The following is a 21,578-nucleotide window of genomic DNA, read 5'->3' as shown; positions in this document are numbered from 1 at the left end:
GCCTGAGTCACGCACAGGCTGCTCCAGCGACCTCATCCCCCACGCCCCACTTCCACTGTCACGCTCCCGCTCTGAAGCCAAGGAGATCAAAACCCTCGTAATCTATTCCCCCCGCAATTGACTATTGTTATTCGCAGAGGAGGAGGGGGGAGGTTGGAGGAGGAGAAAAAGGAGAACATGCGTTAAGAGGAGCGGTTTAACATGACAAAGCTGTTCTCGGTCAATCCTTTTTTTCTTCTCTCCGGTTCTTCATGAGCCTTTTTCTCTTTTTCCCTTGTTTTTTTTTGCTTTTTCTTCCCCTCTTAATATCCACCTCCTGCTGCCCCATTGCAAATCCACTTCACCCCTCCCATGCAAATAGCCCTTTGCCCCCTCCATATTTATGATCCTGCTTCCTCAACTGTTGAATATGCGCTTAAGTACAGAGTGCCTTGAATACTGCCAGTCAGATTGGATTAGCGGGTGTCAATGGGTAGATAACCTCTCTGTTAGAGTGAGTGAAGAGCAAACACTCGAGCATAAGCATTCATGATGGTCCTTTGGCCTTCAAACGCTGAGAGGCACTGTGTGTGGCACTCAGCCCAATAAAGATGAATAGGCTCTTGTTAATGTGTATAGGTGTAATTTCAGGGCTGGCAGACTAGCTTGCGTATGAGTAGCATTTTCCAGGATTTTCTTCCCCAGCGTATTGTTTTTAAATGCAGAGGCCAGAAATGTGTTCACAATCACTCCGCTAATTGAAATCATCTGTCTTAAATCTCGCAACAATAATGTTTTTGAATGACTTACTGTGCTCCGAGCAGGCTTTTCTGCTCCACCACCCACCTCTTTCTGATGACTTTGTCAGATGAATATTTTGGAGGCCTGTTGCTCTATAAGACTGAATTATATGTTTCTGGTTATGTTGACATTTACTTCCATGAGAAGAAAATGAGCCCAGGCTGATTATGGTTAGACAAAAAAAAAATAGTTCCCTTAAGACGACTAAGAAGCTTTTACATCACACACAGACTGTAAATATCCACAGATTGTTCTGTAACCTTCTTCTCAGTTGCTTGCTGTGATGCATTTTTTTTCACTCTTTTGTATTGTATTTCCAAACAACCAAATTTGTATTTTCCTGTAAGCGAGGAAAAAGTGCAGAAGCTATTCCTTAGTCAGCTGACTAGTGGTAGATATCACCATTAGTGTCATTAGTAGGGCTGTCTAATAATATAATAATTTCGATTTTGCGATCCATCCATCCATCCATTTTCTGAACACCCTTGTCCCTCAGTGGGGTCGGGAGGGGTGCTGGTGCCTATCTCCAGCTAACGTTCCGGGCGAGAGGCGGGGTACATCCTGGACAGGTCGCCAGTCTGTCGCAGGACGATTTTGCGATATATATTGATATTTTCTTTCCTAGAAAAAAAATTATATTCATCCGCAAGTATCGTAACATCCAACTGTCACCTTGCTCACTCACACTGCTTGCATCGCTGGGAGAGTGATTAGGTCATCCAGCCACTAGTATCGCTGTAGAGCATTTCTGCCAAGTTACCCGCCTAGTAGATACTTGATTTACACAGAAGAAGTGTGGGCAGTGTAATGGCGTCGAATATCGTTCCAGCACCCTCTTACTTTAAAGCAGATGTGTGGGCGCACTTTGGCTTCAAAAAGAAGAAGGATAGAGACTCCTGTCACACCTTGCTAAAAGGTATCCTCAGAGAGAGTCTTCTCCACCGCTGGAGATATCATCACTGCACAGAGAAGTGCGCTTCTCCCAGAGCATGTCGATCAGATTCTATTTCTAAACGAAAATCTGAGGAGAATGTAGCTCACTTGGTCTGCAGATTAGACTTTCTGTTTAGAGTTCACTTATTAGTCAGGGTCTATCTACAGGCCTTAAGCTGCTCTGCTAAGATGGGTACATATGAAGTTAAATGTTCTTCATTACTTGAATTATATACTGTTTTGGAGAAGTCATATTACTGTTTACTTACCAAGCGCTTAGAGTGATTCCTTCAGATGTTAAGTGTCAAGGTTAAAAAGGTAACAAACTATTCAGAGCAGGGTACTTGGTGCACTTTATTTACTTTACAAATGCATGTAAGCTACAGTTTGTACTGTTTCAATTAAAAGAAACATGTTTTCTCACCACTTCTTTGATTCATTTTGTCCAGCTGTCAACTTTAAGCCTGTGTCTATGTCCAACCAGAGCCAGGTATTGTGTAGTTGGTGCTTTTAATCAGTTTTCAGTTAAATTAATTCAATCCAACTCTATAACAGTCACAAAATGTCACCAAAATCACTCTGTCCCTCTAAAATCTTTCAGAAAATTGCAAAAGTGTATTGAATTGTATCATTTGCTGAATATTGCAATATATATCATATCGTGAGCAGAATATCGTGCATCGTATCGTATTGTGAGATTATTGTATCACTACAGCCCTAGTCATTAGTATGTTGTTCATCTGCTTCTACCTTGTCCCCAGAATGTCTCCTCATACACAATTTAAAATGCACAAGTAACCAAGTGTTTTCAGCTGGGCAACTCTAGAATGACTTCCCGTGGTACTTATAAATAAAAGTATCAGAAATAGATTCAGGATGTGGAGCTTAAAGCACCCACTGCATAGCCAGGACTCCTGCTAACAGCTTGTACTTTGCTCAGACTTTGACTAGAAACATTGACTCATTTTAATATGATAGCATCTTGTACCAGAGGTATACCACGCTCTGGAAGCTAGAGCCTTTACCACACTTTGAAAATATCAGATAAGGATGTTTCTGTCTGACTGATGATGTAAACAATTGAAAGGCATGATTCATTTAAACAGAAAATCACACTTGGCTCTCGTGGCTCCTAATCATTCTCATCTCTGATCAGTTGCTGGAAACACTCTGGAAGATCTGCTCCCATCTCCTCTGTTCTTGTTGTTTTTGTTTTTCTTTTTTTGCTGGGATGTGGAAACTGGAAGCAGGCAGAGCAGAGTGAATGATGCAGACATTTAGTTTTCTCCCTAGATGCTTCTCTTTCAGAACATTTCGGCACCGTTTCAGGCCTGCAGCAATTTGAGTGAAAAGGACTTTGGTTTTTGGTGCTCCGGATTTAGCAACTGCTTTTTGCCCTCTACGGACTCCCGATATGCATGAACGCAAGTTTGTTTATTGTCTGAGAGGACAGAACCAAACAGTCGGCCACTTTAGCACAATCATACAGCCGACGGGGAGAAACTCAGCAAAACGTTGCAGCTTAATGTTTCATGATGGTGGTTTTTTTTCTCTCTCTTTTCATTTTTTGCTGTTGAAACTGAAATATTTCACGATTGTTTCATATGTTTGTGTGCTGTTGTCATGCTCTAAAGACGGTTCTCCAGGAAAGGCGTTTTATTTACCATTAAGAAAGTTGGCAAAGGCAGATTGCACTCTGGTTGCACCTTCTCGATTTCTTTCTCTCTTTCTCTCTTTTTTTTTTATTAAGCGGTGAAGCAAACGTTGTACTCTCTTTTTTTTTTTCTTACTTAATCTCTGATTTTGAAATGTTTTTCTCGCATCTGAAGCTCGCCGGTGAACCCTGACCCTCCTGCCTGAACATTTCCCAACCTCTGATTGCTCATCCTGACGGTAAACAACTGATTACCGCCGATAAACGTTGCGCCCGGTTGTGAATCCTCCATAATCATTAGAAGAATTTATCAACTCCAGCCTCAGGTTTGGATTCACACACTCTCGTCCTGCTTGTTGTGGGTTCACAGAGTGTTACAGGCCCTTTTAAACACCCTTCCCTCCGTGTCCCCTCCCTCTGCTCTATCTGCACTCATCCTGGCACCCCTTGACCGATGAGGGCTGACTTTTGGCCTCTTTTGCCCACCGTCATGTCCCTCACCATCAACTCATGCCAGATATCTCCGGTCACCCCGGGGCATGTGCCAGCTTGCATAGCTCCACTGTCACTCAGCAGGCATTGACAGCTGCTGGGTTAGAGTTGCTCTCTGGTACTTTACAGGGGGAGAGTTGATGTTAGAGGTCACCCGGTTCTCCCTCTCCCCCCACCAAGATGATATTTTCTTGATCCTCTTGATGCTGTTTTCTTTCCCCCATCGATTCAGAAATGATGGAACAAACGCAGGATGTTGAAATGATTGAACTTTTCATATTTTGTAACCTTAACATACCTTAGTTTTTATGAACAGATAGGTTAAACCTAATATTTCTTTTTCTATCTTCACTAAGTCTGTTGTAATAAGAAACCAATTAATCACATGAAAAATTAAAATGAGCTCAATTGCCTTTCTAACAGTCAAGGGGAGTTTGAGTTAGACTTTATAATCCATTTTATTTATGGTTTCAGTTATTTAGTTTTTATTTCTTTATTTGTTGTGTCTGGTTGTTGTGTTTTGCTTTGGATATTTAAAATGTCTTCCAGTTGTGGTATTAAGTGTTCTTTACAAAATCATAGTTTTAGTCTATAAGAGGGAGAACTTGTGTTATTATGCCATTATCAATATATTACTTGAAAATGGTCGCAAAACAACAATATTGTCATTTATCGCAGTTATTCTTGGGACAATTTATAGTCCAGTACAATTTATTGTGACAGACTTGTAATTATCTATTATCACCCTAAACATAACTATCAATATGGTGAAACATGGCGGTGGCAGCATCATGCTGTGCTTTCCTTCAGTAGGGATGAGGAAGTACATACACACACACACACACACACACACACACACACACACACACACACACACACATATTTTAGAGTATTGACTTTAACACATTTGTTTTGATGAATTTATTACATCAAATTTTGCACGTTAAAATTTTCAGCTGCATTTCTGTTTACATACAAAGGAATCTTTGTATTTGCACGTTTCGCACAAGCAACATCAGTAAACAGTGATGGGGGGGGGAGAGAGATTCTTGAATTGAAAATGTGGCTTATTTTGTCAGTTATTTCAATTAAAATGTGACCATTTCTAACTATTATAATTAATCATGTAGAGGTCTTCCTTCCACTGCATAATTATGCAGCTATGAGGTGACAGCAGGTGAAAGAGTTGAATACTGTTTTTAGCTGTGGTCGGTGTGCTGCAGCTGTCCTCTGGTTTGTCAGGAGGTTCCTAATCACCTACAACAGTGGCGGCATGTGGCAGCAGTCGCTATAGTTAACATGAAGTCTTTGCTCAAAGTCTGGTCACCTTTGCCATCTGCTCAATCACTCGCCGCCCCCCTCCCCCCAAACCCCATCTCCCCACCCCCGGCCTCCTCACACCCCTCAGACTCTAGTTTGTCCACACATGTTCTCTACTCCGTCTCCATTTGCCGTCGAGCCGATGATAGTGAAACCTGGTGTGGTGATGTGTTGGAGGCCTGGCGGCTTGGGGATTGTCCCGGGGAACACGGCAGCGCTGATGAAAACCAGACATCCCCCTTCTCCCCCCACCCCAGGAACATGCTGACGCACACAGAGCACCCGTCACTGAGCACGCTCTAAACCCAGACGCCTTTCATTCCCCTCACTAGCAGCTAACAAAAAATAAAAAATCTGCATGACATCCACATATGCTGTTTTGCAAAATGAAAAAGAAAATGCATCGCTCTGATGTAGAAATGTCATAAATGTCTTATGTTAAGTACAATCTGGTTTTTCCCTGCGTCTGCTCCAACACAAACACCAGCGTTCCCTGGTGTGGGGGAGAGAGATCATCAGAACAGGCAGGACTCCGCCTTTCCCTTCGGCCTCTGCTCAGGCCCTCGTTTATCACTCACATATGTGTTTTTCTTGCTGTAGCACTCTAGATGGGTTAGTTATCTGGCACCAATTTGGAGCACCATCCATCAAGATTTAGATACGGCGGCGAGTGGAGCCTTCAAACGCAGGCCGCAACGGCCGTAGCCGCGGCTGTCACTTCACATTTCAGCTTGCGAAATTTAAATATCAACAATGTTTGCAAAAAAAAAGAAAAAAAAAAAAAAGAAAGAAAAACAACAGACTGTCATTTCACCGAGACGTCAGCCATGGCGTGCTCCGTGACATTTCTTCGTATCCTGCCTCTCGGTGAAACGACGTCGTATAAATATGGAAAATGCTCGCCATAACCTGATTTTAGACGTTCTGTGTAGACGTGCCAAGTTTAAATTCTTTCCTCAACCGTTGGAGATTCTTCATAAATCTCTCTCTCACCCCTCCTGTGACTCTGACATGTTGGGCTGTAGGATCTACTTGGAGCAGCTCAGATGGAGCGCTATCAGGCAGCCGAATCCACGGCGATACGAGCTGAGCCTCTGACGGGATGAGATGATGATGATGATGACGAGCAGCATGCTGAAGGAGCATGACACATTGACAGCGGTGGAAATATTCTTTTATGTAAACTGTGATATCACAGATTTTTTTTTTGTCTTGCAATAGCATGACAACTCCAGTCTCCTGTAAGTTAACTAACTTTAGCTGCAGCTAGCGACTATTTTAGTTATCAATCAATCCATCCATCCATTATTCAGACGGTTAATCGGAGGTGAATGAATTTTAGTCTCATTTGCTGCTTTTTGTTGAGTAAGCAATTATCAGTTACTCTCAGATACTCCACTGCACACGCATAATAAAACCAACGTTGTTCAGAGCGCAACTCATAGATACGATACATTTTATTCTCAAGTTCTTGGGCACCCCGCCCCTTACTTATGTCTCCCTGGACAACTGCCCAGACCAAGCAAAGAAATCATCCCTCATCAGGTTGCGATGGCGACAGCAGACTTCTGTGTCAAAATTAGCTACTTTCAGTGCCAGTAAGGTGTTCAGAACGACTTCAAAGGAAGCACAGGGGTGTAAGAAGTGATTGAAAAGGAAACCGTTTTCTGCAACATATTAAGACGTGTGTGCAGTTCTTACAGGCTGCGAGAGAGATAACAGGAAAGCTGAACAGAATGCAACAAAGTAAGTCTGTTTTATGCTTTGGCACTTGTTGGCTGCAACTTCCTCCCACACGCAGCGTGATGTCAGCGCTGCTCCTAATATGAAGACTTGATGCCCTCTCATTACAGGAAGGCCGGGACTGTAACGAGATTAAATCTGTTCCTAAATGTTTCAATGCTACAGTTTTAAAGGAGGAATCAGAACCATCAGCATCAGTAGGATGGAGCTTTCTTGACTGTGATCAACTCATTATTAAACTTTTAATTCAATAATTAAATAAAACAGTGGCTGTAAAATAAACATGGTAGAAAAATTGATTTTAGACCAAAAACAAGTAGTTTTGACACATTTAATGAACAGGAAAAACATGTAGAATATTCAGTATTTGACCTGCTGATCAACAATCACATCTGAGCGAGGGAAAGTTTCCACATTTAACCCCGTGGCCGACTGACTGATTCGTTCATCTCTGTTTTGCACCCATGCTGGCATTGGAAGCATGCATTGTGAATATGAAGGAATTGCTTTTGGCGAAGGAATCAGCGAGGATCCAGATAATAAAAGGATTTTGTGTTCTTAAGATGCTCAGTGGGAGGAGGCAGAAGATGTCACTGGAAGGCTTAGAGTGGAGCTGCAGGCCGGCCTGGATGAGAGCTGGTAGACTGGATTTGGTTTCAGTGAGTAGGCGAGAGGCTCAGTGTCTGCTCCCCTGGCCTGTGGTAACCTCCACTCCTTTCTCTGGTGTGTATGTGTGTGTGTTTTCACTTGCGCTGCCGTCAGATTTCTCTTTCTATCCCGCCTAATAAGTGTTCACACACTTTGTTTGAACACAAATACACACCCCAGTGGTGCTGCCCCTCTCACAGCCTGTCAGTGTGAGTGAGATCGCCTCATGCTCACCTCGCCTCGCCTCGTGTCGGGACGCCGTGTTGGTAATCAGTGCGAGGGCAGCAAACGAACTCCAGCTGGTTTTTCACCGTGACTTTCTGTTAGAGAATGGCAGGATTTCCCTGGAAGCGAGGAAATGGTCCCATTTCCCCTTTAGGTTATTCAACATTGCTGACAAAGCATCCCACATCCACGTGGGCTTCACATATTCTGGCACACTTCCTATTTTCCTGCATGAAAACATTTGTACAAAGTCTGGACTGGTGCATTCACAGCCGTTTTTATATTTTTGGCATGTTACATCCTCAAACGTCAATGTTTAATTGGAATTTTATGTGATTTATGGATTTAACTCCATCCATTTTCACACCAACTTACAAGAGTTTCCCCATCACTGCTTATTAAAAGCATCCCCACAGGATGATGCTGCCACTACCATGTTTCTTTCTAGAGATGGGCTGTGCTTTATATAAAGTCCAAAGTCATCTTTAGAGACATCATTTTCAGATTGGTATTTCTATAAAAAAAAAAAAAAAAAAAAAGTCAAATGCTTAATTGAATGTTGTATAATTAGGGCCGGAACTTTAACACATTACTGTTGATAAATTAACTACATAGATTTTAACACATTATTTCTTTTTAGAGCAAATTAATCGCATTGTTTTGTTTTGGTTTTTTTCATACAAAAATCCCAAGATGGAACTTTTGTATTTGCATATTTCTCGTAAAACTGACATAAAGGCGACACCCGCTAACAGTGGTTAGCTAACATCCACTTCCCTTCTCATTTCTGTTTCAAAAAAACAATGTGGTTATACGCTGGAGAAGACTATTCCTGTGTTCAAGTTGTGCTAAAGAGTTGGCCTATGTGAAGCTATTCAAGCCTAAAATAGCATCTCCATGCTAAACATGACATCCCCAATGCTAATGTCAGCGTCCAGAGTCCACATTTGTAAAGACGTTTTTTTTTTTTTGTTTTTTTTCAAAAAAGTTCCATGAATAAAATTTTTAAAATGATGTTTATTTTCTCTATGTATAGTTTTCAATTAATTGAAAACATTCTAATGAAGTCCCACTACTATTATTAATATTTCCTGTCAAGTCGTAGTAGTTGCTCATGAGAAACACTGAATGATTTGAAATCATTTCTTCTCCTCAGGCTGATATGTTTGATATTCTGACCTGTATGGTTTTGCATGGTGGTCTCTACATTAGCCATCCAGTTGCATCCTTTCTGGAACTCTCCGCAGACGGCCTTTCTGTAGCATCGTTGTCTCTTCTGCCTGATTTCTTGACGTATGGATGGAAGCACAAATGCAACTCTATATGTTCTCCCATGTGCTTAACACATGGTGCGTGTGTGTGTGTGCGTGGGTGTGTGTGTGTGTGTGTTCAGTTAATCTAATGGAACCCAGGGAACACAATGGACTACGACTGAGGAGGGATCAGCAAAGTGGAAGACCCTCACCCCCTCGTCCTTGCCGTCTTTATTTTCTCCTGCTCTTTTTGCCACAGTCCAGCCTGCCAGCCCGCTAATGTCGTTAGCTTCCCTCTAATGATGGTGAAATCTCATTAATATGCTTCACAGCCAGGCCCCAGTAACCAGTGGGGATGAACGTAATCAAATCTCAAAGGACTAACCTAGAGCTGAACCCCGAGAACTGCTCCGCTGCGCCGGGCTGAGACAGTCCAGTGTCTGGAGGCTTGATAATAGCCAGTGGGCTCCAGTGTCTGTGTGGTTCTCTGCCTTTGAAGTGGTGATGTTAGCCAGACCATCTTCTGTCAGGATTACGGCTCTGAGTAGTTCATCATCTGAACAGATTTCATTTCAGCCTGGTGGTGCTTATTTGTCCGTTTAAGTCTAGCCCGGCGCTAATTGCCGGCGTGGCTTCAGCCTGAGCGCACTCGCTGCTCTTTATGTACGCAGAGCAAGCTTAAACAGCAGCACTGGACAACACTCTAACTTGAACCTAATTAAATCACTGATACTTTGGCTCTGTAGTGTGAGAGCAGCTCAGAACATGAGCTGTTAAGACATGTGGGTGCAGATGAATTCCACGCCATCGTGTCCAGCTCACAGTAAAATCACAAAAACCAGGCTTAAGTATCGGCCCTGATGCTGAAAACAATTCTAGACAGGGTATCAGTGACGATGTGCCTGATCTATAAGGACAGATCTACTCAGTCTAACTCTATGCTTTGTGCTGAGTGATGTCATGCTTTATTATTTATTTTACATATTTAAAATTCCTTTGTGAATCATTTGAAAAAAGTTCTGTTGCAGTTTATTTTTTACATGTTTTAAAAGGTTTGTTGGCTCTAATGGCCTTTATTTGAAAGTAGTTTGACAGGAAATAAGGTAATGAGACAGGGGGAAGACATGTGGCAAATGTCACCAGGCCGGGAATCGAACCTGCGACCACCAGCATGAAGACTAAGGCCTCAATACATGGGTTGTGTTTTGCCCCTGCGCCACCACATCACCCCCTATTTTTTACATGTTTGACCAAAGCAGTCAACCAGTTTATTTATTTTACATTTGGATGTTCTACTCCTACTTGCTCTTACTGAACAAAATTAAAGTTGTTGTTTCATGTTTGACTTTACTAAACCTCTGATATCGATATCAGAAGTGAAAACAGTGGATCCCTAGCATAAAATAACACGTCCTTAATTCAGCTGTCATATGGAACCTCTTATTTTGCAGCTTTTTATACTTTTTAACCAGTGTGTCTGCTCGACAATTAGAGCCATTGTGGCTCGCTAACTCAACTTTTACAGTTCCAAGACAGATGGCTGAGGCTTCTTTAGTTTCCACACCATAACATGATGTAAAAGTGAAGGGCCAACTTTACCAGATTTTATTGACTCTGCTATTAAAGTGTGCAAAAAGCCTTAAAATAAGTGTTTGTTTTATTTGGTGGTGACATGAACTTATGCTGCTCTCCAACAGTCCTACCTTGTTTGTCACAGTTCAGGTTGTTTTTTATGTTTAAGTTCCTTTATGTTTAAGAGCTGAACTTGCATTTTTATGCCATTATTGATATTGTCACCTTCCTGAAATAATGGCTCAAGTCATTTTTTACTAAGTGATTTTGGCAGGAAAAAAAGCCACTACCTCTTTTTTTTTGCAAAAACATGATTAGGAAAGTGAAAACATGTTACTTGAAAACGGCATCAAAAGAACAATATTATTATTAATCGCCATACTCACTGGTAGAATGTATCATCCACCAAAGTGATCTCTTGTGACAGGCCTAATTGTTTTTACTATTTTGAATGTCTGAGACAAGCCAGCCTCTGAATCACAGCATATTTGAATGCCAGAGAAGCAGGAAGAGATTGATTACCAACAATGTTCCTGGAAACCATCATGAAAGGAAGGCATAAATTTAAAAATAGCTTCAGTTTGAATTAGTTTGTAGGAATTTCTTGAGGAGCCATTAATGCATTTAAATGTACTTAAATCAAAAAGTTGGATTCTTAAAAAAAAAAATTAAGTCCAGTGAATGAATTAATTTTAAGGATTTTTGTGGGGTAGGGTTAGCAGCCGCACCATATATGGATGCCATCAATCCTCAGCCGTCCAGAGTTTGATTCCCAGCTCTGACCTTTACTGCATGTCTTCCTACCTTCTCTCTCTGCCCACAAATAAATACCACCGCAGGGTTTACCCCATAAAACCTGCTAAGCCCGGTGGCAGGGGGCGCTAGGGGCAGTGATCCAGCAGCAGCAAAAATTTTGATGTGCACGAACACGCATCATAATTTTGAGACAATAGCATGTTAGTCCAAAGGGCAGGTGCGTGGACAGCTCCCCCAGTTTAATGAGTCAACTATAAACATAGCTTAATCTGTCTTTACTGTCACTCTTACTGGTGCTTTGAAAAGACAAACGATCCTCAGCCTGGTCGGGAGGAAAGTAAAGCCTGTTGGCCTGCCAGGCCTGTAGTCCACTGGGGAAAATCCTGTCACTAGTACATTTTATTTCTAAAAAGAAATAAATATTTTTTAGGCTTTTTTCCATATGTTTAATAAATATTGTGCTGTCAGACGCTTGCAGTCGGATATGAGACATGACATCATCCAATCAGTCTGGTTTCAAGTCTGTTCTTACTGGTTGCGCCTGATTGTTGTTGTGCTGTTTATTCCCACCGCTGGGACTGGTTTGACAACATGCCAGCCGGCACGCTTTAACCCCGCCTCTGCTTTGATTAATGGTTTATGGTTCACCTTCCTACCAAGAGTCCTCAGCTCCATCATACGGCCATAAGAACCGTCACTCACGACCCACAGTGAGGCATTCTTATGGACACAGGAGACATATTTTCCGCTGTGTTTTTACTGTAGGGAATCTGCATTTCCAGAGGTCGAAGTAAGCTCCTCAGGCAAATCTGAGTCACTTCTTTCAGTTTCTCTGCGTCCGATTTCTTTTTCACTCTGCAAATGGCACAATAGTCAGGCTTGTGCGCCGCTTGGTGCTGATCAGAGTTTGGGCTGGCGAGGGCAGCCAGTGGCCTAAGTAGCCCTGTCCTCGCCGCTCAGCCTCTGTGTTTCTGTCCACAGGCTCGCCATTGTTTTTGCTCCATGCCTCGGCTTGACAGGCCTCCAGAAGCCAGCCATTGTATTTAATTACAGGTCGTCGGCCCCCTCACAGACTCTTGTCCTTGTGTCCTAGATTTCCATGGGTGCTCTCATTAAGAGAGTGTACATTCAGTGTGTGTTTGAGAGAGAGAGAGAAAAATAATCACTTCCTTAATTGTCCTGTGAAAGCCTATACATCTGAGATTTTAGCGTAAATGTCTCCTGCTCTTCAGGATATGTTTTGTTGTTTTTCTTCAGTATTCATGCCCAGGAAGCACCTAAAAGCAGCACGCCGTAATGAGCCCCCATCAAGCATGGCGGGACAGCGAAGAGAACTGAATGGATTTCTGATGATGAGAAAATTTGCCACGTTATGTAAGCGCTGTCCTGTTTAAGCTTAATTTGCTTGACGTGAGCGTAGTGACTGTGTCGCCCAGCGGCATGGGCCACAGCGGCTCCCAATGACCCCTGCGTCAACGGCGAAGCTTCCCTCGCTGCCCCTCCATCTCGTGTCGGCTTCACTTAAAACTCTGCTACGCTGCTTTGTTCTGGAGACATTGCAGAAGTTTCTCATCGTCTTTTTTTGTGCTTCTGGTAAAAAAAAAAAAAAGAATGTTTCGCTGTGTGCTAACAGAAGGACTCTTTCACCTACATCTTGGCCTTTTTGTTTGGCTCCTCTCCACTTTCTGACTGGAGAAACTTGTATTGATTTTTCCCTTTACCCCCAGCTGCTATCTGCAGCCTGTGGAAAGTGGTACAGAATGTCTGGATCTTTCAGTGTTTAAACCCGACGCCACAGTGAGACCCGTTTTGTTTCAGAGTGTTTTCAGAAGAAGACACCGAGCGCAAAACTTCCTCCTTCATGAAATGTAACCATAATCTGAGTGGCGTCAGATTTTAGCAGTTGTGGGATTTCTCTTTTGTCTTTGGCAGCCATTTCTCCTGCTTCTAGCACAAGACTCACGTTTATCTTGGTTGTGTTTACCTAGAATGCTCTGAGCTATAGTCCACTTTCTGCTTCAGGAGCGGTCTCTGGTTCGCTTGGCGTTCACATTTATCATTTGAACCTTACCAGAGTTCACTTCAGTCGAACCCAGACTTAGGTTTGTAAACTTAAAATGCACATCGGACTTCAGTTGCTCATTTTATGTGCGATTTTCTAATATAACAGGTTGGAATTTTCTCCTTTCTTTCTGTGATAGAGTTCGGTTCTGCAATAAGATATCAGTTCATTTTTACACCCCTTTACCATTCCGTCTTTAGTTGGCATCCCTCACTGATGTTGAAATGAAATATGGAGCTTCCTGTAGTTGGGCTTAACTGTACCGACACCAGAAACCCACTTGGACCTGCTTGATGTGTTTCAGATAACAGACTGCGAACAGGCATCTTACTGTGACTCCAGCTCTCGCCATAGGGCACTTTATCGTATCCCTCTCCCTCTTTCTCGTCTCACTTTTTTCTAGTAAAAACAACGTTTCTGCTGCATGAACATATTATTGTTTTTAGAAGCTGTAATTCTTCCTTTTGAATTTCTTCATCTGGAGCATGATGAAGAAATTCATCATGCAGCAGATGAATTACCTCTTTAAACTAATTTTTGCTGGCAGTGAAGGGAATAAAGGAAGTAAATCTTTAGAGCTCCTGTAGACAAAGCCAGCACAGACATGCTAGAGTTTCAAAAGCTGCATAAAAACAAATGTTGTTATTAAGCCACTTGGCAGAGCTGCACTATTTTAAAGTGTTCAAAGCATCCAGATCTTAGCTGGTTTCACCCCCCCGCCCGCTTTCACCTGACCAGAGCTGACTCGGCATCAGCACTCACCAAAGCAGGATTATAGACTTATTTGGTCAAGGGTTGGCCGTCTGTTGTGTGAATGCAGATTTTATAATTGATTTAAGAGCAGTGTTTTGTAACACACTCACTATTGAGGTCAAAGTCCAACACTTATTACATGAAGTCAGGTTTTGTCCTCCGTAATCCCAGCGCCACATGTTGTTTGCTTGATCGGTGTAACCTTGACAGCCACCAAGATGGTTTCTGTTGCACCTGCCGCGCGCGGATCCGGGGCCCCAATAAAGCAGCACAGCCTCGCAGCACGCCCTGCTTGTTTTGAACAAGTCCGTTGCGGCCTGCGATCGATCCTGCGGTCAATCCAAACACGCACGCTTTAGAGAAACGCTGAATTTTTAAAACGGAGGCAGAACTCCAGGTCTTGTATCAGACAAAGCCAGACTTTGAACCTCTCTGCCGGTGTGGCCGCCTCGTGCTGCTCTCATACACGCAGAGTGAGCTCTGAGTGAGATTTCTGCAGTGATTCCAGTCGTCGCTGGTTTGATAAGAGACATTTTCCTGCTGAAAACACCTGATAAGAAGCTTGTCTTTGACTTTAAAGCTGCTTTTCCAATGCATGCCTACAAGTTAGCCTTTTGGTGATTTGTATTGGACGTAGCTAAGCATATCTGTTTGTAGGAGGAGGGGAAAAAAGGGGGATTGCTTAAGATCTGCGTCTGGGTGTGCGCTCCGAGATTGTGTTTATCCCCGCTCGTATCGATTAACGCCGAACGTCTGTCAGCGCCGGCCTGATAGTGTTTGCTAACCCCGCTCTCATAGCTCTTGCTCTCTTTTTTCTCCCCTCTCCTCTCCGCAGCAATAGAGACCCAGAGCACCAGTTCAGAAGAGATAGTGCCAAGCCCACCCTCGCCTCCCCCGCCGCCCCGCGTCTACAAGCCCTGCTTTGTGTGCCAGGACAAGTCCTCAGGGTACCACTATGGTGTCAGCGCCTGTGAAGGCTGCAAGGTAAGACTTCCCCCGGCCTTCCTCTGAATCTGCCAAGCAAGCAAGATTTTCAGCAATCTCACAGCCTTTGTGTGATTTGCACCACAAAAAAAGTGAAGGGGGGAAAAAACCCTCCTCTTTACCGTTTTCAGGCCACATTGTCACATCTTTTTGAGATTTTTCAGTATTAGATGCTAGAATCTGATTGAGAATAGTAAGTTGGGAGTTTTTCTTAAATCTAACTTGCATTATCGTCAGTGGGACTTGTTCCATCACTCCTACATTATACGACAAGATCTCTCCTGTGATGGGTGCTCCTCTTATCACACGGTGTATGAAATGACATCTGTGCAGGATTTCAGATATCGGTGCCAATGACATGTCCAAACCAGGGCTGCCTGTTATCAATGCCGCCCTGTTGCACAGGTGTTGAAGAGGCTGCGTAACCCTTGTCTGCTCCCTTATCAGCTGATAGTTGCTGTGGGTGCGTACATGTTCTCCTGTTGGAGGTGAACACACAGTATGTTTATCTAGCTGACTCCCTGGCAATGCAGGCTGGTAGTTTAACACGGAGGTGTCCTTTTACTTTAAATGTATTCACATAAAGAGTTGCACTGGTCTGAGTTGAGATTTTGAGCAGGCAAAACTGATTTAACTGAGTTTTATTATTTTAAAACATCGCCTGTAGCAGATCTGTCTTTCTCCTGCTTGGAAATGTTGGGTAGAAAGTCTTGAAAACTGCAAAAGTGTAGTGATGGTCTGGATGAATGGCTGGCATCTCTGTGGAAAATAGTTTCTGCAGGAACTTACTGGTAAAAATGTTTGTTTTATAGATTTTCATATCCAGTCCTAAATTCTTGTTAACTCCTGAAAAGCTTCTCTTCCCTCAAACTATCCTTTTTCCTCAGAGAAATAAAACCCAAACGTTTGTTAGTAACGACCATCATCTGCGTCGTGAAAGAAAACACATATTCAATATTTGGCTGGAGAACGCCAAACTTTAGAAGTCGACTAAAATCCATCATCAAAGCTGCGTTTGAAGGTGATGAAGCCGGGTAAACACCGGAGACAGCTGCCAGAGCCGAGCAGCGCCAACGTCTCTGGATCTAATTCCACTGAACTTACCTGGATTTTTCTAAAAAGAAAATTCCGAAAAATTCTTGCGTATTGTTTACCGAAACAATGATTTCTGAGTTTCCAAAAGCGGGTCACTAGGTCACAAGGCTGTAGAAACTGAAAATGCTCCAATTTCTGTCACCAGCCAGTTTCTCTTGAACACTGCAGAAAGTCTTTGTTATGAGAAATGATCCGAATAGCCCAGTTAACCAAGGAGTTTGTCACATAAATGCTTTTTACATAAAATTAAAAAAAATTAAAAAGGAGCTAAAAATCAGCCTGTTCTGTTACTGATACAGAACTTTGTAATACCAAAGTCTTGATGCACCATGGAGCTGTATTATAGGTCCTGTACATTACTGGGTTCATTATTTTTCCAAACACTTTTTCCTGTAACATTTACTTCCTGCTGGGGTCATGTGACCTGATCTGATCTGAGCAGACCTGAATAATGAGTCATTCAGTTTGGGAGTTTACTGCAGAATGCTGTCCAAAACAAACAACTGGTTCCCCTCTAATTATCACCAAGACAAATCTGGAATTGTTTTTTTTTTACCTTAACAAAAAGGTTTCCAGTAATCAGACTGATTGAAATAATACATATAATAGTTTATTAGGCTGTTCCTAAATCAGTGCTCCTCTAAGTACATTTTTGCTCCTTTTGTTTATTCCTTACTCTGTTAGTACTGCTCGGTGGTACAACTCTTCAAATTCAGTTTCTGGTTTAATTGATTTTTTTTCTCGTCTTTTTTTCTTTGAAAGAAATTACAAATGGCCAAATTATTTTTCAAAAACTGGCTTTTATTTCAGCCATTCCTTCTGTTAGTTGACCTGAATTCAGAACCAGATCATTTGAAACTGTAAATAAAACAAGATGGCAGCTCCAGGTGGATTGACATGACCTGAAGTATAGAAACCCAATGAGTGCATTGTTGGAAAAAGTATCTTAATTTTCCTAAAGCTAAATCTTCCTGTTACTGTATTGGTTTAAAAGCTGATAAACAGAAGGAAGCAGAGCCAAGTCTGACCTGTAGTCTCTACACTAGTTGTTAGTGGTGACCTGTGTGTGTGGGGTTGTGACTGAGGCTTTAGTGGGTCACTCCCACCACAAAGCCTCATCCAACCTCCGCCGTGCGTTCCCACCTATGAGCCCACTCCATATCTGCAGTGCTAATTTGAGAAGTTTGGGGAGGTTGGGGCGTATCTCTGACTTCAGAGGAGATGTCTTGGTATACGATGTTCAATAATTCAACACTACAGGCAACCAGGAGAATGTATATAGTGTCTCATTTGAGACTGGGGTAAGTTGAGGGTTAGCAGCATCAGCTTCGCTGCAGCATGCCAAACTACAAAGGCATGTCCTGGGGGCTGCAGCGAACTGGGGAAACGAACAGGGGGGTTGGTGGGATGGGGTGTGTGTGTGTGTGTGTGTGTGTGTGTGTAGGGGGGGGTGCATGTCGAGCTCTGCTGCTTGGGAGACAGCTCTTTCATTTGTTGTTAAAGAAGTTCCACCGCCCGCACATACTTACCAGGAATGCACTTTTTTTTTTCTTTTTTTTTTGCCTGCAGATATTAACACTTAGCGTTAAATATGCATAGCCACCTCTTCGTGTTTATGTTTCTATCTTGGAGGCACGGCAGTGCAGAGAAGTTTGCGGTATCCAGCACCATCAGACCCCCCTCCCCCCCACCTCGACAGCCGCTCTGCAGCTCCGGTTTGCTGCAACTTTTCGGATGTAATAAAAACGAACGCCCTCTACGTCCGCGGTGCCTCGGTCAGCTGCCCTGTAGCAGGGTGGAGGGTACTGTCATGGGCTCAGGAAGCTTTCCACAGGCACACTCTCAGTAGGAAGCTGGGTTAATCTGGGAGCAGCGTGAAAGTCGCAATTCCTCCACTTCCCACTTAATGACACAGAGGCACGGTGCATACATAACGTCTCCGAACGCCGACGAGACGAGAAGCACATGACGAACGGAAACTTCAATGTGTTGTTGCCATCCCCCATCTCTTCCCCTGCACTTCTTGCAGCTCTCATCTCCTCCGATCTCTGCAGGGCAGCTGACAGGCCCGCTGAGGGCTCTTGTCGCCGGTTGGATTAAGCGCTGATACAAAAAGAGGCTTAAAGGCCGTAGGAAGCAATGACTCCAAAAAGGAGGAGGAGGCTCTAGTGTGAGGGGGGAGGGAGCGCCGCCCAATCAGAAGATGCTCCGAGGGGCCACCTGCGCCTCGTGTGGTCGGGAGGGAGCGGGTCAATCCCCTCGTGACATCCAGGTCAGGGTCAGGACTCTATCGGATCAAAGAGGAGACAGAAACGCGCACACAAAGACCAGCAGACTAATCCCGCCGCAAATAAAATGAAAACTACAAACCTTGTTGTCCTTCGCCGTGTTATCTGCCCAGACTCTCTCATCTGTAGTCCTGAGGAGACGCTGCTGCACAGCTGTTTCCGCACTTTAACTAACCCAAAGAAACCCGTGGAATAACTCGGAGCAGAACATATTTGTTTGAAAATCGGACCTAATGAGCCGATAATGAGCTTGTCCGATGGCACCGTCTTGCTCAGTGGGATGAGAAACGGGACACAAAGTGCACGTTTCCTCTTTTTTTAGCTGATCCGAGGCCCGGCTCACTTCCACTCTGCGGTGGCGGACTGAAGATGTGAGAGGAAGACTGGTGATCTGAGCAGGGAGGACAAATTGCGGGCTTATGTCTACCAGCCATCTGTCGGCTAGCACGCCTAATCCAGCAGCATCGGATGGGGCTCGCAACTCCCCCCTACCCCACCAACAAAACATCAATCCTGGCACTGACCTGTATTGCATCCATCCACAGCCTCTGCTTCTTTTGCACCAGTTGTTGCCTGGTTTGCATTAACCTTTTCTTTCTTTAGCAACACTAAATCATCATTCGGTATTGAGGATGGCTCAGCTTATTAACTCATGTGTTTATTTGTTGCAGAAATCAACATTTAACGTTTGCTTAATGGCTTGAACTTCATATCCGTGATTATTCTGGCTGGTCTGAAGGTTTTTAGGATCAGACGGATAACAGAATGCTAATGCTAACACCACAGTTTCACATAAAAGATTCACTGATCTGGCATTTCATGACTGATAAAAATTCCAGTTTTCTTTAAGGCCTGACCTGCTGCTAACTCTGGTTTTTATACAGTACTGAACACAGCACTGAAAGGAGAAAAAATGTGCTGTTTGTTGGATAGGAGTCATTTTAAATCTGATAAAAGAAAACAGCAGAACTTACAAGATTGTAGCATTTTTTCACTAAAGCTTATGTCCCTTTTCTCGTTATTTGTTTCGTTTTAACACAAAGTGCATCAGAGTACATGATCTTGATTGATGCGCTGAGAAACTGATGTTTAAACTGATAAAATTTTTCAGTAATTTCAGTATTTCGGCATTAGCCAATTATTTAGTGAATCATTGGCTTCAAGACTTAGTGACATTTCAAATAAAAACAAAAAAGAAACTGATTTTGTTCCACACATGTGGAACTGAAGACAATCGCTCTCACCTAGCGCTTGCAGTTTGATGTAACTGACTGGGCCTGTGAACAGTCAGGTTCTCTGACTGGTTCTGAAGGCCGATCGGTTCTGCTGAGCTGCCGTTTCCTGACGTGCTAGCATATATGGAGCACGCCACATGTCACAGATCAACCCTCTTATGGACTTAACTCTGTGATGGTTTTGTCTCTTTTAACCACAGCTTTAAAGTACAAGGCCATTCTCCATTTGGGTCACGGGTTCAATTTCACATATTGCTAGGTGTTTTGTAGTCGTGAGGATGAACGTTTCATGGCGACCGCGGGGAAACGCTTGGAGACGGTTTGGCAGGACGTCAACCGTCACATAGAGAAAATGGAAACGGAACAGTCAGAAGCAGTGTTTTTAGAAAAGAAGTCGCCCCGATTGCTGGTTTTATCCTGTTCTCCCTGTGTGTTTCTGTCCTGTAGGGATTCTTTCGGAGAAGCATCCAGAAGAACATGGTGTACACTTGTCACCGGGAGAAGAACTGCATCATCAACAAAGTCACTCGCAATCGCTGCCAGTACTGTCGGTTACAGAAGTGCCTGGAAGTTGGGATGTCTAAGGAGTGTAAGTAGAAACCCGTCGTTTCCGCAAATCCCTTGCTGCCAGGCCAGAGCAGGAGATCTCATCATGGCTGTTTTAATCCTGCAGTGTGTCACGGCTGCACAAAATGTTACATGGCCTCAGCTCACAGTGTCGCGTAAGCAGTGTTCGGTGCTTGCACGCATCGGCTTTGACTGGGATTCAGGTGTGAATGCTGATGCTTCATTTAGAGATTAGTATCTCTTACTTCAGGCAGATGATCAGCTGCACTAGAATAATGCTCCTGGTGCATAAATGGCTTTAGATTTCAGGATGAACAAAACAGGCTTCCTATGAAGATTAAGAATCTCCTTATTATCTCATTTATAAGGAGATTCTTAATGGCCAGGGGAAAAGTTTTTGTTTTTAAGACTTGTTCACTGGATCCATACATCCATCCGTTCATTGCTTTGATTACTCATCCCTCCATCCATACCTTCATTTCATTACACTGGTGAACAGCCAAAACATTGGGGTTTTTGCAACTGTTTTAGGGTCATATTGATGAGCTGAATCCAAAAATCACGTTGGTTTTGCTCAACCAGGTCAACTTTCTGAACTATGGAGCAACAGGAGTATCAAAATTCATGACTTGTTCTCACATCTGGATCAGTTTCCTGAGAATCTGATCAATGAGTGACGAGCAGAAGGAGAGATTCCATCAGGACAGAAAAGAGACGGAGAATTTTACACAATGAAGACGTAATGTTCAATTCACATGAACTTACCGTTATCAGTGTTTATGATTCAATTTACAGAAATCTAAGTTTGTAACATTTAATTAATACACTCTGTTAGCAAACAATTTTTTTCTCCTAAAACCTTTTTTGGATGAGAAATATTAACAGAAATGAACTGATAATGTCACAAACATGTTATCAATTTAGTCAGAAGATCAGATTTTTCTAAATCAAATTAGAATAAAAACCTGACCTGATTGCGAAAAATGGATGTTATTTTTGGACTCAGCAGTGAAAAATAGTCCTAACTCAGTTGAAAAAATATAGATGACTTCCATTTTTTTTTCTAACCCAGTGTCATCCATCCATCCATACTTTAAACATGAGTTAGAAATAAAAACTGTGTGAACTTCGAAGACCTAAAAAATGAAGGAACCCTGAAACTAATGTTGCTTTGTTGAGGATTATGGACTAGACTGTGTGTGGGGGAAAAGGGCAGCC

At 43.0% G+C, this 21,578-nt stretch overlaps 1 protein-coding gene across 4 annotated transcripts in view; it reads left to right on the top strand.

Moving 5' to 3' along the window:
- Positions 1-21,578, top strand: part of raraa (retinoic acid receptor, alpha a) — a 186,112-nt gene that overhangs the window by 152,774 nt on the left and 11,760 nt on the right. For all 4 annotated transcript variants that reach the window (XM_007559674.2, XM_007559665.2, XM_016675226.1 and 1 more), the window contains 2 exons: positions 15,027-15,175; positions 20,241-20,382. In XM_007559674.2, coding sequence (XP_007559736.1) covers positions 15,027-15,175; positions 20,241-20,382 — 291 coding nt within the window. The remainder of the gene's footprint in view (positions 1-15,026; positions 15,176-20,240; positions 20,383-21,578) is intronic.

This window comes from Poecilia formosa, unplaced genomic scaffold, assembly GCF_000485575.1.
Source record: "Poecilia formosa unplaced genomic scaffold, Poecilia_formosa-5.1.2 Scaffold4, whole genome shotgun sequence".
Taxonomy (NCBI): Eukaryota; Metazoa; Chordata; class Actinopteri; order Cyprinodontiformes; family Poeciliidae; genus Poecilia; species Poecilia formosa.
The sequence above is the reverse complement of the archived record's forward strand: the minus strand, read 5'-3'. Positions and strand labels throughout refer to the sequence as shown.